At 52.5% G+C, this 15,184-nt stretch overlaps 1 protein-coding gene across 1 annotated transcript; it reads right to left on the bottom strand.

Annotated features, from left to right (window-relative positions):
• Window positions 1-43: 43 nt before the first annotated feature.
• On the bottom strand, window positions 44-13,969 carry CEACAM20 (CEA cell adhesion molecule 20). The gene is given in 13 exon segments (XM_059383390.1): window positions 44-200; window positions 1,478-1,513; window positions 2,938-3,052; window positions 5,496-5,774; window positions 8,431-8,539; window positions 8,615-8,706; window positions 10,546-10,569; window positions 10,614-10,700; window positions 10,703-10,850; window positions 10,852-10,895; window positions 11,353-11,589; window positions 12,186-12,266; window positions 13,921-13,969. Coding segments are annotated over 13 exon segments (1,458 nt in total).
• Window positions 13,970-15,184: the final 1,215 nt, after the last annotated feature.

Raw genomic sequence — 15,184 nt, 5'->3', positions numbered from 1 at the left:
AGAATGGCCGTCCGGGGGGGAACGAAGCTGGAGTGCTGCGGGATCAGGCATGAGGAGACGGAGTCGAGTGCAGCTCCTGCAAGGAGGTGGAAGGGAAGGAGGCGGCCTGAAAACGGGAAGCTAAAGGGGACAGAAAGTAGCCTGGGCTGCTGGAAGGGAGCAGGACAGGACAGAAGGACCGGAGCATGGACTGACGGTCCCTGGAGGGACCGGGAAGAGGAAGGAGTGGATGGGAACGGGAAACGGCGGGTGCGACGCGCAGAAGACGGAGACGGAACAGGGAGGGTGTGTTCTGGTCTTCCCCAAAGCTGTTTGGATAGCTGGTCGAAATGACCTAGTTTCTTCCCCACCTGCACCCCTTCTGGCGCACAGGTGGCGGCAGGAGGTCTATTAGGCATTAAACCCTGTGACTTCACTCTATGGAATCTGCGGACTGAGATCTGGAGTCCGTGGAGAATTACTGCTCTGCCGCCTGCCCATCCCTCTGATCCCGTCGGGAAGTTACTCTGAAGGAAACTCTACGTAAACAGTGCGGAGGCAGCTGCTGTGTCTTCCGGTCTGCGTGCCTTCTCAATCTGGGGGACACACTCCTGCCCCTCCTCCACCTTCTAATAGGCGGGGTGGAAATAAATGTGATAGAAACACGGAACGGAGTAAAATCAAGTGGACTGGAAAGAAACAGAATGAAATGAAGCAGAACGTGGTAGGATAGAATGAATGGGATGGAACCGAAAAATAACGAAGGGAAAACTCTCTTGAGAGTTTATCCTACAGACTTTTCAGCAGGGAGGAAGAGGCAGGATGGCGACCGCTGTCCCATCTGTCTGAAGATACAGGGTGGCATAAAATCACCTCATACTTTGACTCTATATTTCCTTTTGGGAGAGTGGGGACCGATGGATCCACAGCAACTTTGGGCAGGGGTTTTCTGGGGCTGTGGGAATAGTTCCTGGGGGGTCTGATGGTAGATCCTTCTGCAGGGGAATGGAGAGGTCAGTTAGGAACCACGAGCACAGACTGCCTTAAAATCACAGTGGCTAGAAAGTGCCAGCCTGCATTCTTCAGCGACCCCAGAGAGGAATAGTTTTCACCAAGTCCTTACAAAGAATCAGAAGTGGATGTAAGTTTAGGACCCAGGGCCCTTCCCCTGATCTAGATCTAGAACTCTGTCTTTTCACCTGGCTCCCTTTACAACCTCTACTCCCAAACTGCTTCACACCCCAGTGCCTGCTAGCTAGTGCCACCTTGTCTGCAATCCAATTCAGAGCCCTGGAGGGAAAAGGAACCCAGTAGGAGCCAGAGACCTAGAATCTGGCCCCGCTGCGTCCGAGGCCTCGGCCACTTTCTCTCCATCCCTGGCCTTGCAATGCACAATGAAGAGTCTACAGGGTGGTTTCTCAGACTTGTCAAACACAACATTCTCAATCGTATTTCCGCAGCAGCTTTTTAAAATCACACTCAGCAGATCCCATGTTACCTCATAAAACTGCTCTGGGGGTTCTGGGGGTAGTACCTGGGGGAAAAGAAAGTAGTGAAGAGGTCAAGGGTTTGGGATGGGGACCAGTCCCAGAAATTCTCAGGAACAGCTTTGGCCTCAGAGGCAGGTACATCCCTCCTGATTCTCAGAGGAGTTCAGGCTAGGCATTGTCATAGTGAAGGGCAAGAAGACAAGAAGAGATGGGAAGCCAGGGAAGACCTTGGGATCCCCAGAGAAGGCAGGGGAGGAGATGCATAAAGACTTAAGCCAGCCCTAGGTATCAGGAGAATACACCTCACTCCCCAACCCAAGAGGTGGGACTGGAACAGCCCTCCTGGCCTGGGGAAGGACCAGATGGTCAGGGGAGCAGGGAGGGTCCCTCTGGAGCACTGCTTACCTTTTTGACTCCAACCTGTCATTCAGGTTCAGGTAAGTTGGCATACATGGGCCTCGGCCAGTCTAGAGAAAGGGAATGCCAACCTGGGTCTGGAGATGGGAAGAGATGTGAAGGAAGGGGTTGTTTCTCCACGTCACTCCTATCCCCAGAAAGGTAGTGGCAGAAACCTTCCTTCCGTCCTCCCCAGGGCTCCCCAGCACAGCTCCAGTGAACTTGACCAGGAAATCTAATTCTGGGTTAGATAAGGCTCTTTGAGGAGGTGGCCGAGGATGGAAATCTAAGACCTAGCCCTAGTGGGCCTCTGGAGCATGGGTTTATCCTTTCTTCTTCCTGGGCGTGGATCTCCTTTCTGTGAAACTGAGCTGGATTGGACAGTCTCTTCCATTTCAGGGGGGAGGGCTTCCTTCCGGAATCCCAGCCCAGAGATGTCAAAGATGTTTCATTTTGCTTTTAGTCAGCTCCCATGCATCAGTAGAGGGTGCGTGAAGCACCGTGCTGAGGTGGGTTATAAGGCTGACTCTAGGTTCAGCAGGGATGAATGTTGTGACTGGTTCTCTCTGCCTACAGCAATCAACTGGGAAAGTTTTCTGAAAGTGAAAAGGAGAGAATATCCTATTTTTTTGCTGTGGCTGTTGGAACAGGGGAGACCTCCTCAGGGTTCTTGGCTCCAATCTCATCCATGATCACTAGTGGCAAAGCTGGGAGCAGAGGCCCAGACTCCTGGTACCAGCCCCTTCCCCAGACCCCGCTGCTGCCCTGAGCATCAATGATGAAGTCACTAGAACAGTACACTGCACAGGGCCCCTCTGCAGAGGTGGGTGTTGCTCCCTTCTCGATGGGGTCCTCCGCTTTTTTGCTTGAGAACCTGAAGCCCCAAATCCCCCATTCTTTTGCCTCCAGTCCTTGTCATCTTCACAGGCCCTACCCGTATCCCACATCCATCCTTGGGCAATGTCCCAACCCCCCTGAGTTCCCCAGTTGCTACAGACACAGCTCAGCACCATGGTCAGCAACACTTTGGGCCGCAGGCCACATTCTCTAACCCATTCATTCCCAGCATTACCATCTGGTGTTTCTGTTGCAGAGGAAATAGCCCAGCCCTGTGGATAGGGAAATGAGAGTCAGGATCCCAAGGGCAATGCCAGCAATGACTCTTGCAGACAGGGAAGACCTGGGACCTGGGCAAGGAGAAAGAATCAGGACCCTGGTCTGACACACCCTCTTGCCTGCCCTTGTCCTCATTCCCAAGCTGTGGCTTTGTCTCCACTGTCACTTGATAAACAGGTGTTTTCCAGTCACTGGGAGGCAGCATTTTGTGGTATTAATAGCATCATTTCTGGAGTCAAATGGCCTATTCACATCTCCGCTGTGTGACCTTGACCAAGCTGCTTAACCTCTCTGTGCCTCAGCTGTCTCCTCTGCAGAACAGGGATAATAGTGTCAGCGTTTGGTAAAAAAGACTCAACAGAAGAGTATTCATGTTCAAAATATGGAATGTTCAACATGCCCCAGATAGGACAATATTTAGACCATGAAAAGTGATCAGTAAATGTTGGTGGGATGACAATACTGCTTGGGATAATGGGTCAAATACAGCTTTCAGAGGAAAGGATTTTGAAAACCAGAAAGCTGGCTCCCCCCCCCTTTCCCCCTCCTTTTTCTTTTTTCTTTTAAAGATTTTATTTATTTATTTGACAGACAGAGATCACAAGTAAGCAGAGAGGCAGGCAGAGAGAGAGAGAGACAGACAGAAGCAGGCTCCCTGCTGAGCAAAGAGCCTGATGCGGGACCTGATCCCAGGACTCTGGGATCATGACCCAAGCCAAAGGCAGTGGCTTAACCCACTGAGCCACCCAGGCACACTCCCCCTCCTTTTTCATACCTGAGTCACCTTTGACTCTCTGGGGCCCTGGGACCACGGGCAAGTGACATCCCCTTCTGAGTCCCATTTCCTTATCTGCAAAGTGATGAGGCCCAGTAATGATGCGCAGGGGAAATGAGGTGGTGACTGGATGCCGGGCACACCACGGGTGATTGATTAATAAATGACAGCTGTAATCATTAACGTGGGCCTGTGTTTGCCCTTCCAGCTTCTGCCCAAAAGCCTTCCCCAAGGGGTGAAGTCCAGCCACAGGGATTAGGAAGGCAGCCGTGAGGATGGGGGGGGTGGGGGAGAGGAAGGGGCTCTCTGCTTTGGCGGGGCAGGAGGGGGTCTCCAGGGGGCCTCGGCGGTTCTTAGTTTCACTCTCTGAGCCTTTCTTTCTGTGTCAAACAAGCATAGCCATTCATAACCCTCTAGGCTTCCAGGGGATTAAGGGAGCTCCCACGTGGGAATAAGAGCGCCGCGCCGGACACAGTCAGTACTCAGTAAGAGGCCGCGACATGGTCTGACGATGGTGAGAGATGCTGTCCTCCACCAGGCTCTAGGCTCCAAGAGCCCTTCCTACGTGACCTTGTTCAAATCCTGCAACAGTCCCGTGACCATCAACCATACTCACTGCTTCCTCCTCTGAGCCTCAGTTTCTCCATTCATCAAAGGGTCTTCACAAGACCAGAGGGTTGTTTTGAAGATTCAGTAAGGTAGTTTGGGGATGGTGCATAGGGTCCTCCTCTCGGTGACAACTGAGAACCTGACTCCTGAGGTGGCCAGCCTGGTTTCAAACCCTAGGATGGGTCTCAGGCTCTCCTACACAATGGAGGTGCCCACAGGCCTACCTCAGAACTGGCTGGCAGGGGGCACCCACGAAGGGCTTGCTGATACTGTGTATGGAAAGGCTTGTTTCAGGCATGTGGTTTAGGCTCAATAAAGAATAATTTTATTTGTTTAACAAATGCAATATGCCAGGCACTGCCATAAAAACCTTACCAATGTTGGTTAATATTGAATGACCCTCTGATATAAGCACAGTTGTTATGTTTATTTTACCCACAAGGAATCAGAGGTTCAGAGAGGTTAAGCAGCATGCCCAAGGTCACACAGCCAATAAGGATTAGAGCTGGGATACAAAACTCTGACACTGTGTTGCCCTCTCAAGAACTCAAGATAAAAATACAGGTACTTGCTGCTAGTCACACCCAGCTGTTATTAATACAATTCCTATAATTAGGGGCATGGTGGGGAGGGCTCAGTGAGTTGAGCCTCTGCCTTCGGCTCAGGTCATGATCTCAGGGTCCTGGGATCGAGCCCCGCATTGGGCTCTGTGCTCACTGGGGAGCCTGCTTCTCCCTCTCTCTCTGCCTGCCTTTCTGCCTACTTGTGATCTCTCTCTCTCTCTCTGTCAAATAAATAAAATTTTTAAAAAAAATAAAATCTATATAATTCCTATAATTAATATAATTCCTACCAGTTCACTCCTTCATTCATTGGCTATCTCCCTGACTCATTGTCCTTCTAAACAACTCTGGAAGATAACGCATCACAACCCCCATTTCCAGGTAGGAAAACTGAGGCTCAGAGCAGCCTGGAGGGTTTTCCAGGGCCCACAGCCGGGAAGGAGAGGTTCTGGGTCCCAAGCATTAGAGGCTGGGCTTTGGCAGCTCCAGACTGGGAACCTGGCCCATGTTACATTGTTGTTACACTAGAAGATGGCGTGGTAGGGAGGGGGGCATGGACGCACTCACCTGCCACTCTGACCAGGATGGAGGCAGAGCGGGCCAGGTGTGTCACCGGGTTGGAGGCTGTGCAGTTGTAGATGCCCTCGTATTCCCAGGTTAGGGCCTCGATGATTAACTGCTTCCCCACTTACACCGTGGTGGAGTGCTCAAGGGTCCAGTGAAACTTAGCGCCCGGCTGGGACTCTGCCTGACGCTGCAGGGTCAGGCTGGAGTTGAGCTCTGCCTGGATAGTGCTGACCGCCCCAGACAATGCCCTGCTGGTGATGTCCACTCGATCTGGGCCATCTGTGTGCAAAGCCAAATATCCCCCGCCGGGGAGTTTTCCTGTTCTGCCCACTCTGCTTCCTCGCTGGAAGCTAGACCCCTCCCCTTGCCCCCACTTCTTGATTCTAACAGAATTCTAGGCTGTAGCCTGGAGAACGAAGTCTCTTCTAACTGCCATTGAAAGGAGTCTCAGCAAGATGTTCCCTTTCCCTCCTTAGCTGCCAAGCAGGCAGCCTGTAGTCCACCACATGGAAGGGAGAAACCCAGTGCAAAACATCCAAATAAAAAACAAACCCCCAGCTCTTGCAAAAGCGAGCGCTCACCAAGGAGCCTCGCAGCGCATCCAGGCTTCCCAGATTGTTGTGTCCCGAGAGCATAGCCCCACACTTGCAAAGACTTTATCATTCTGGTGGACTTTCTTACTGATGAGCAAATGGCCCTGTTGTAATATTTAAATCTCCATCCTTCTATTCTCCGAAGTAGAGATTCCTGCGGAGTTCCTTCCTGAAGCCGGAAGGAGATCATTGGCACTTGGCTCTTCTCCCATGCATGTGAAGGAAACAAATGAAACTCAGGAAGGAAACAAATGAAACCGTTGAGTTTCTCATGCAAACTAAGAGTTGAGTCTTTGTCTTACTTAAGTTAACATGAACTACTGCCAAGAAGGATGCGAAGAGTTTCTAGTTGGGACACTCCGGAAGAGGAGGAAAATCCTGTCCTCATCCCCTCCTCGTTTCCTTGGATATTCTCCCCATCTGAACCCCATGGCCACCAGGATCCCTCAGGGTCTTCCCATCCTGGTGTCAAATCCTCCACACAACAGCCAGAGAGCTCCCTAAGTACAAACTTGACACTATCCCTTCCCTGCTTAGAACCCTCCATGGCTCCCCAGTGCCTTCAAGGCCAAGGCCATGGCTGACCAGCTCATTCACAATCCAGACCCCTCTGGCCCTACTTCTCCCCTCTCCACACCTCTCCCCTCTCAATTCAGAAATAAGATCCTTCTCGGATGTTCCATCTTTATCATGTTTCCTCTTAAGTAAGAGCCTTCACACATTCTCTCCCTTCTCTGGAATGCTCTTCCAGGAGTCTGCTCCACGTAGCGACTTACTCGTCCTCTGGATCTCATGGTGGACACCACCTCTCACAGTGAGCCTTCCCACATGCCCCAGACCGGTGGGGCCTCCTTGGGTTCCCCAAATCCTGCCGTCCCATGGCAGTCCTCTTGACACTACTTTTCTTGGCCTGATTATCGACCTCCCCACCCCAGGTAGGCTGGGAGCTCCAACAATCACAGCTGTTACTCGGCAAGCACCCCACATTTGCTCAGCAGAGAGGGAGAACAGAAGAGCAGTTTTGGGCTTCATGACCGAAGTGGGAAGGGGAGAAGAGAGCAGCAGTGTGTGGAAGCCCCCCCTCCATGTGCCCCGGTACCTAACACGTATCCATGCGGAGTATATATACATGTAACACGTATACATGCGGACCCTACTTTCTCTCCCTGCAGGTGCCTCTTCTCCGCTTCAGCTCGTGGCCACTACACCGTTTGAAGAGCTCAGGCAAAAATCCTTGCAGTCAGTGCCTTTCTCTTTCCACTGGTGTCAACAGCAGCAAATCCTGAGTTCTAGATTCAAAATGCATCCATGGTCCCGTGGTCCGACCCCTTCTCATTCCCCTGACGGACAACTGTGGCCACCCTGAGAAGGCGCCTTGCAGACTTCTGACAGCCCGAGTTTCAATAACCAAGTGCCCAGCCCCTGAAATCCACTGCCAGCCCTCTCATGGGCTGCACCTGACCTGTACCTGAAGGTGTTAGGGAAAATGAGGCAGGCCCCTTCCTGGGAGATTCGGGGCGCCCAGACAGCCTTGATGGTGTTCCTCAGACTGCATGGTGGTCTCCACACTTCCATCCAACCTTCTCTCCCTCCCCCTCCCCTGCTTGCTCAGGGCGGGACAAGGCCCCCTCCCTACATTTCTGCAGGGAGCATTCCTTGCATGGGTCACCACTTTAATCCGACCTTGGGGTCTGTCTCTCCAAGGACCCAAACAAACACAACACCTTCTCAACCTCCTCCCTCTCCACTGCTTCCACCCCATAGACAAGGGCCCAGGATACCCTGTGAAAACCTAAGTCTGAACCTCTCCTCCCTCCACTCAGAGCCTCTTGTTGCTTCCAGGCCCTCGCCATGGTTCACGGGGCCCTGCAGGATCTGCCCCCTCTCCTGTTCTGTCCTCCCCCTAATTCTGTCCGGTTGCCTTGGCCTCCTTGGGTTCCTGCGCCCACTGCGCACTGCCCACCTCGCATGCTGCTCCCTCCCCCGGCGCTGTCTTCCCTGAGCTGCCCACAGCGTCCTGCTGTCCTGCGTGAGTACCACCTCCTCAGGGAGGCCTCCCCCGACTGCCCCACCTGACCAAGACGGCAACACCCGCCCCTCCCAGCTGCCCCTGGCCCTCTTGCTGCCTCGTGGTTCTGCTCACCTGCCTCTCCCTCGCTTAGCTGTCCAGGGCGTGTCTTCCCACTAGAATGTAAGCCCCACAAAGAAAGACGCCCCGCCTGTGCCCAGACGCGGCTGGCACAGAGCAGGGATTCAGTAACTGTGGAAGGAGTGGTTAGAAGGAGCAACCGCAGGGAGGGAGGGAGGAGCGAGGAGGACGAGGTCCAGCCTGCGCGACTCGCAGCCCACGGTGAGCGTGAGGGGCTCCCTTCGCGCCTGGCGGCCCCGGCTCCAGACCTCGCACCCACAGGGGCCCGGGTCGTCTCGCTGGAGGCCGTGGATGACCAGGCTCTGGGTGCCGGCCCGGCATCAGGTGCTCGCTCGGCCGAGGGCCTGGCCCCTCAGGAACCACAGGACTGCAGTCACCTTGCGGGAGGTCTGGCAGGTCAGCGTCACGGAGCTGGCATTTTCCACGGGAGTCAGGCTTGGGGACACAATGTGAGGCTTGGGCAGCATTTCTGGAAACACAGAGAGACATAGGGTGGGGGTCAGGGACCCTTCCAGGTGTAAAGTTTTTCCGGCGAGATCAACACAACACCGGGCAAAGTAGGTGCGAGGCAAGATTTATTGAAAACGCTCTCCGGCGAAGTTTCGGGGCTCAGGAGAAGGGGAGCCAGGAAAGTTGCTCCGGGAGGAGGTGGGCCCCCTCGGGCGAGGCTCCTCGACTCTGGAAAGCAGAGTGGTGGAAGTCGCGCCCAAGGCAGGGAGAAGGGGGCTTTTAAGCGGCCTCGAGGGGAGTTCAGGGGTCTTTTGGCAAGTTTCCCTTATTTGGATATTTCGCCTGCTCGTCGGGGTCCCATTGGTCCACTGGAGCCCCGGGGCAGGGGGTCTCAGATTCCTGCTTGGGTCTTTGTTCTCCTGTCCAAGCTCAGGTTTTGTGGCGGGGACTTTCGCCATCTTAAGTAGCCCTTTCTTTCTGCCCACCCAACACCAGGCACATGCCATAGGGCTTTCCAGGGATGTGTGTGTATGTGTTGTGGGTGGGGTGTGTGTGTTCTTTGCCTATGACTATATTATACGGGAGGTACGAGTGTGTACTGTGTGACTATGTGAGAATGTTATGGGTTTTGTGGGTATGGTGTGTGGTATGTGGACATGTCGTGTGTGTAAGTTTGTGTCTGTTGTATGTGTGTGTTGTGTATGTATGTTCTGTGACTATGAGGTATTGTACATATTCACTCTGTGAGTGTGTTGTGTGTGTATATATTTTCTGCCCGGGAGTGTATGTTGTATGTGGTATTGTGTATGTTAACGCATGTGAATTGTATGATGTTCTGTATGCTTTGTGTATGACTACGTTGTGTGCGTAGTATGTATAAACTATGTAAGCATGTATATGTATGTATAGTATGTGTAATGTGTGTCAGTTGTGTACATGTGCTGAGGGCACTGAATGTACAATATGTAGTGTATTTCCTGCGTTGTATGTGAAGACGGTGAGTGACTGTAATGTGTGTGTTGTATGTTCTATATTGTGTGTATACATGATTGACATGAGAGTGTGTTGTGTGTTTGCAGTATTGTTGGTTGTGTACATGTTCTGTGTGAGGTATGGATGTCTGTGTTTTATGTGAGTATATCCTGTGTGTAGCAGATGGGTTGTGTGTATGTGTGAGTGTATTGCTTGTACATGTTGGGGGCTGGTGTGAACCCTGTGAGCACATGACGCAGGTCTATGCTGTGATATGTACTGTGTGTTATATGCATCTGTTACGTGCATGTTGGGTTTTGTTTGTTTGTTTGTTTTTAAAGATTTTATTTATTTATTTGACAGAGATCACAAGTAGGCAGAGAGGCAGGCAGAAGCGGGGGTGGGGAGTTGGGGGAGAAGCAGGCTCCCCGCTGAGCAGGGAGCCCGATGTGGGACTCGATCCTAGGACCCTGGGATCATCACCTGAGCTGAAGGCAGTGACTTAACCCGCTGAGCCACCCAGGCGCCCCTGTTGCGTGCATGTTGTATGTGCTTTGCATGTATGTTGTCAATTGGTAGTGTTGTGTGTACTCACTGTGTGTGAATTACATGTGTCTTGTGTGTGTTTGCATGTATGTGAGTGTGCTGTGCATATGTGGTCATTATTTGTGTGCTGAGATGTGTGAATACTGCGTGTTTGTTATATAGAGAGAATCAGCCCCTGCAGTGACTTTCAGAGAATCGAAGAATGGACACAACCCACAGACAGCCAACAGGGTCTTGTGGAAGATGGGCCAAGCCTGGAGCCAGGTCCTTTCCCGTGGTCAGAGCCCCCTTCTGCCACCAGCCACGCAGGAAATCCCCACTCTTCTGAGTCCTCCCCAACCTCTGGGATATTGGGGTAGCTCTGCTTCCCAGAGGAGCAAAGGAGAGGAACAGGAAAAAGAGACTCACAAGGACTCGGACTTGGAAGAGCAGCCATGCAGAGCAGGTGGGTGGCACTGTTGGACACCAGGCACCTGTATATGCCTTCGTGTTCCTGGACACAGCCTGGATGGTGGCCGTTCTCTTGGAGGAAGATGGGGTGGAATTATTGTGGAAAAACCAGGAATAGTCAGGAGGTGGGTGAGAGGGTGTTTCCACAGAGAAGGTCCCAGTGGAGCCCTCTGTCACCTCAACCACCCCCCCCCCTGGATACACCAGAATCCACCTTGATCTCGAATGGGTCAGGACCATCCGGGAGGACAAGAACGACCGTAGCAGGAGTGATCTCATCAGCAATGGCTCTCTTAGACCTCAGGAATCAATAAATACTACTATTTCTCTTCTCTCCACCCAAGCTCTGGGTCAGTTACAAAGGAGGTGCCGGAGTCTAATGGAAATGAAACGTCGGCCTGATCCCTGGGTGAAGCGGGATTGTAGGACACATCTAAAGCGTGCCAGCAAATGCTCTTTCCTTGCCCCTACCCAGACAAGATTTTGTAGCAAACATCTGAAGGGTAAGGAACTAAGTTTTAGATCTCTTAACCTGGATGTTCACAGTAGAGTCCAAGCAGAGACATCAGTTAGCAACACGTCTGGAGTTCAAGGGTAGACAAGTCCACATTTGATGGTATCTGGAGCTGTGAGACTGAATGAAATCACCGAGATAGGGGGTGTCCTTGAGGGCTGGGGAGAATGGAAAGGGACTCACAGTGCACAGTCAGGAGGACAGGATCACTGCTCTGGGCCTGGTGGAAACCCTGAGCTTGGTATCTGTAAGGCGCGTAGTCCTCCCACTGCACGGGCAGGATGGTGAGGGTCTTGCAGTCTGTGGACAGCCCCATGCGCTCATGGAACATGAGGGGGAGATTGCTGGATAACCAGCAGATGGTAAGGTTGGCATCCTTGGTGTCGCAGTAGAGGGTCACCTCTTCTCTCTGTTCTCCCTCTCTGAGAAAGGGAGAGGAGGCAGAGGCATAGACCCAGACGGAGGAGGACCAGACAAAACGTAGCCACAGAGGGACCCAGAGAGACTGGACTGGAATTGCCAAAAGACAAACGAGGTCAAGGCCTAGACTCAGATGCTAGATCTACTGCTCATTTTAAGTGCGATCACGGGCGACTTACTTCCCCTCTCTGAGCCTCATTAAAGGGGGCTGTAGGAATAAAGCAGAAGGATCTGGGATACGACAGTGGGTCCATTAACACCAGCTGTAAGGAGAACCACGCTTGTAACTAGGATGCCGGCCCGATCCCACTGCCCACTTCTAAGCCGCCCTTCCCCAGCACAACCATGCCAGGCACAGTCCACCCCTCCCCCCTGCCCTGAGTACAATAGATCTGACCGGTTGTTGTCAGACCCTGGCTGGGCCAATCAGATTTGTCCTTTTGGGATTTGGGCCACAGAATCCTGATGGGTGCTTTAGGTATGAAGACAGGGATCAGAATGATAGCCTTGTTTTCTCTGCCCACGTCTCTGAATCTGCCATTGAGTCTGGGGCGCCCAGGGCGTCCAGGACGTAGATGGAACAACGTCCTTCTCACCTTGGGTGATGGTCAGTGGGTCGGCACCGGTGGTGAACTGGGCTGCAGCTGGCAGACTCCACATGGTCAAAAGCGAGGCTGGTGGGGAAGAGAGAAGAGACATTCAGAAAAGGTGTCTTGGGAGTGTCCGGTTATGGTCTTCCTAGAGGAAGGTCTAGGTCATGGACATGGCACTTCACCCCGAGAGGCCTGACTCCTAGCCACTACTGACTGACCGTGTGACTTGTGGCGTGTTTTTAATCTTCTTGAGTCTCAATTTGTCCAGCTGCAGAATGGACATAACGTCACCTGCAGCCCAGGGTTGTGTGTTGTGGTAATCATCACCAGCGCGCTGTAATGGGGCCGCCCAGGGTCACTGTGCTCCTCCCCTCAGCCCAATTCATTGAGCCGGGTTTCTCTCTCCAGCCCTCCCTGGACCCCACGCTGGCCCGAGGCCTGCCCCATTCCCTGCTCAGTCAGTGGTTAAGGGCATGGGACCTTAGGATATATGGAAAAACTACTGGGTCTACGATCATGGGCAAGAGGCTCTCTTTGTGAGCCCCAATTTCTTCAAGAGCAAAATGGGGAGAACTTAGTTCATCAGGTGTTGGGAGGTTTGATGAGCTATCAGATGGATGTGCTTAACACAGTTCAGAGTAAGTGCTCAGTCACTATTATTACAATCATTTCCATTTTTGTATTTTCTGCCTGTAATATTGCTAGAGGTTAAGTCCACAGGCTCAAAGCCTGACTGCCTGCCTGTGAATCCCAGCTTTGTCTTTTTTTTTTTTTTTTTTTTTTTGGCAAGTCATGTCCCCTCTGTAAGTCTCAGTTTCCCCATCTGTAAAATGGAGTAATAATAGTTTCCATTTCGTACAACTATTGTAAGGATAAAAGAAATATTATCAGTGAAAGCATGAACAGTGGGTCTCATCACCCATCTGAAACACACCTTCCTCTGCAGACAGCTGGCCTCTTCCCCCCAGGCTTATCCCCACAGGGTCCTGCCTTCTGTGCACAGGAGGAACCGAACTCCCAGCCCCTCAGGGGACTCCGGAGCCCCCGGAGCCTGCCAGGTCAGTCGGGGGAAGGGCCCATCTCAGGGCCACACAGCAAAGCAGGGCTGAGTTTTGCACACCACACACTGCAAAATCATTTCTTTGCCTCCAACATGCTTTACCTATCCCTTATCAAAATAGTCTAGTTTCTTCCTTTTGCCTCCAAGAGTCTAAGCATCAGTGTCACATCCACTCCCGTCCTGACTGAGGTGTGACCTGGCCACTTGGGGCCCGCATATCCTCCCTCTGCCCGTCTTCTCCTGTCTGAGGGCCATGTTCCAGCTCTTTCCCTACCTCTCGCTCTGGGTCTGTCTCTAAAACTCCCCTGAATCTATTTCTCTGTGTGTTTGTACACTGGTCTTGCTGTCTCTGTCTGTCCTCTGTCTCCCTCTCTCCTATATGTCCCTCCCTGTTCTTCCCTCTGCTACAGTTTCTCCTGTCATATATTCACATTCTGCCTCTCTGTCCCCTAGTTCTCTTTAGGTCTCTGGTTCTGTGGTTCTGACTCCATATCTTCCTGTCTGTATGTCATTATCTCTGGTCTCTCTCTACCTTTGCCAATCTCTTTTGTATTTATCTATATTTCTCTGTGTGTGTGTGTGTGTTTCTAGTTCTCTGTGTCTCTTTTGTGCGCGTGCAAGCGTGCGTGCATGCACACACACACCGTCCCCAGAGCCCTCTGAAGGGAGGATATATGGAAAGCAGGATTCCCGCCCACTGGTGGCCCCATAAGTCAGCAAGCCCCATGGGTCCCGGCACCTGCCCCGTGTGCTCCGGCTTGCACAGGCAGGCGCTGTCTTCAATCCACCTGCACGCCTCCAGCATCCTCTGCTTCCCCTGTGCCCTGTGGCAACCTCACTGTGATGACAGTGGCTCCCGGGACAGACATGGGTGGTGGCCCCGCAGGGAGGAACTTTGGACCCACCCCCCGACACCCCCAGGGCTCTCTTTCCTTCCTCTGTGCACACAGAGAACAAGAACCCCAGAAATTCTGGGTTTCCACCAAAGTGGAAAAGGAGAAAGAAATCCCTGACTTTTGGCCCTGAGTCCCCTTGAGAACAATGTCACCCTCCTCCTCAGCCCCCGTCCCCATCGAGGGGAGCAATCGAGGGAGAGGGGGTGCCAGGGAGGGACAACTGGAGAACATCAGAGTTAAGGAGACCAGGGACCGAGGTAATGATAACCAATAGTAATGATAACAAACTAATAACGGCAGCTCCTGTTGACAGCGTAATACAATCAGGCTTGGTACCAAGGTCACCATGAGCAGCCTGGAAATATTAAGTGAGCTGAAATGATACTGGTCATGAAGAAAAAGCAAGAAGTGCAGAGCGAGCTGGGTTGGCAGAACCCCAGGGGTTGCCTGACCCCACCTGGGGAGAAGGGGCACGGAGGGCTTCCTGGAGGAGCAGACATCTGAGCTGAGACCCGTGGACTCAATAAAGATTCAATATAGGAGAGTTGCTTCTTTTTTTTTTTTTTTTTTTTTAAATTCTCTATGGGCAAGACAAGCTAAGCTGTTGGTCTTTGGTCTTGGTCTTGGTCTAGGAGCACCTAGACCAAGAAGATCGAATGGAATCAACCAGTTAGAGAACAACTATTAACAACCATCAACCCATGTATCCATTCACTCTGTCACTCATTAACAGATATTCCCTGGGCTCCTCTTCTGTGCTGATCCCTGTGCTGAGTAGTGTTGGGGACACAGTAGTGACCAAGACATCCCTAGCCCTGCCAGCACGAGCTCACAGAACTGTCCCCAGTCAGTGCCAAGCCAGCAGGCACAGGGCTGAGCTGGGGGAGCCCAGAGGAGGCACCTGGCCCAGCTGGAGGTCAGGGAGGACTTCCTGGAGGAGAGGACATTGAGCCAGAGACCTGGAAGATGCAGGAGAGGGTCAGACGAGAGCCTGGTGGGCAGAGGGGGCAGCATGCAGGAGACTGCAGAGTCTGAGGTCCAGAGGG

Source organism: Mustela nigripes, chromosome 17, assembly GCF_022355385.1.
Source record: "Mustela nigripes isolate SB6536 chromosome 17, MUSNIG.SB6536, whole genome shotgun sequence".
NCBI lineage: Eukaryota > Metazoa > Chordata > Mammalia > Carnivora > Mustelidae > Mustela > Mustela nigripes.
This window is presented reverse-complemented; position numbering and strand designations above follow the sequence as displayed.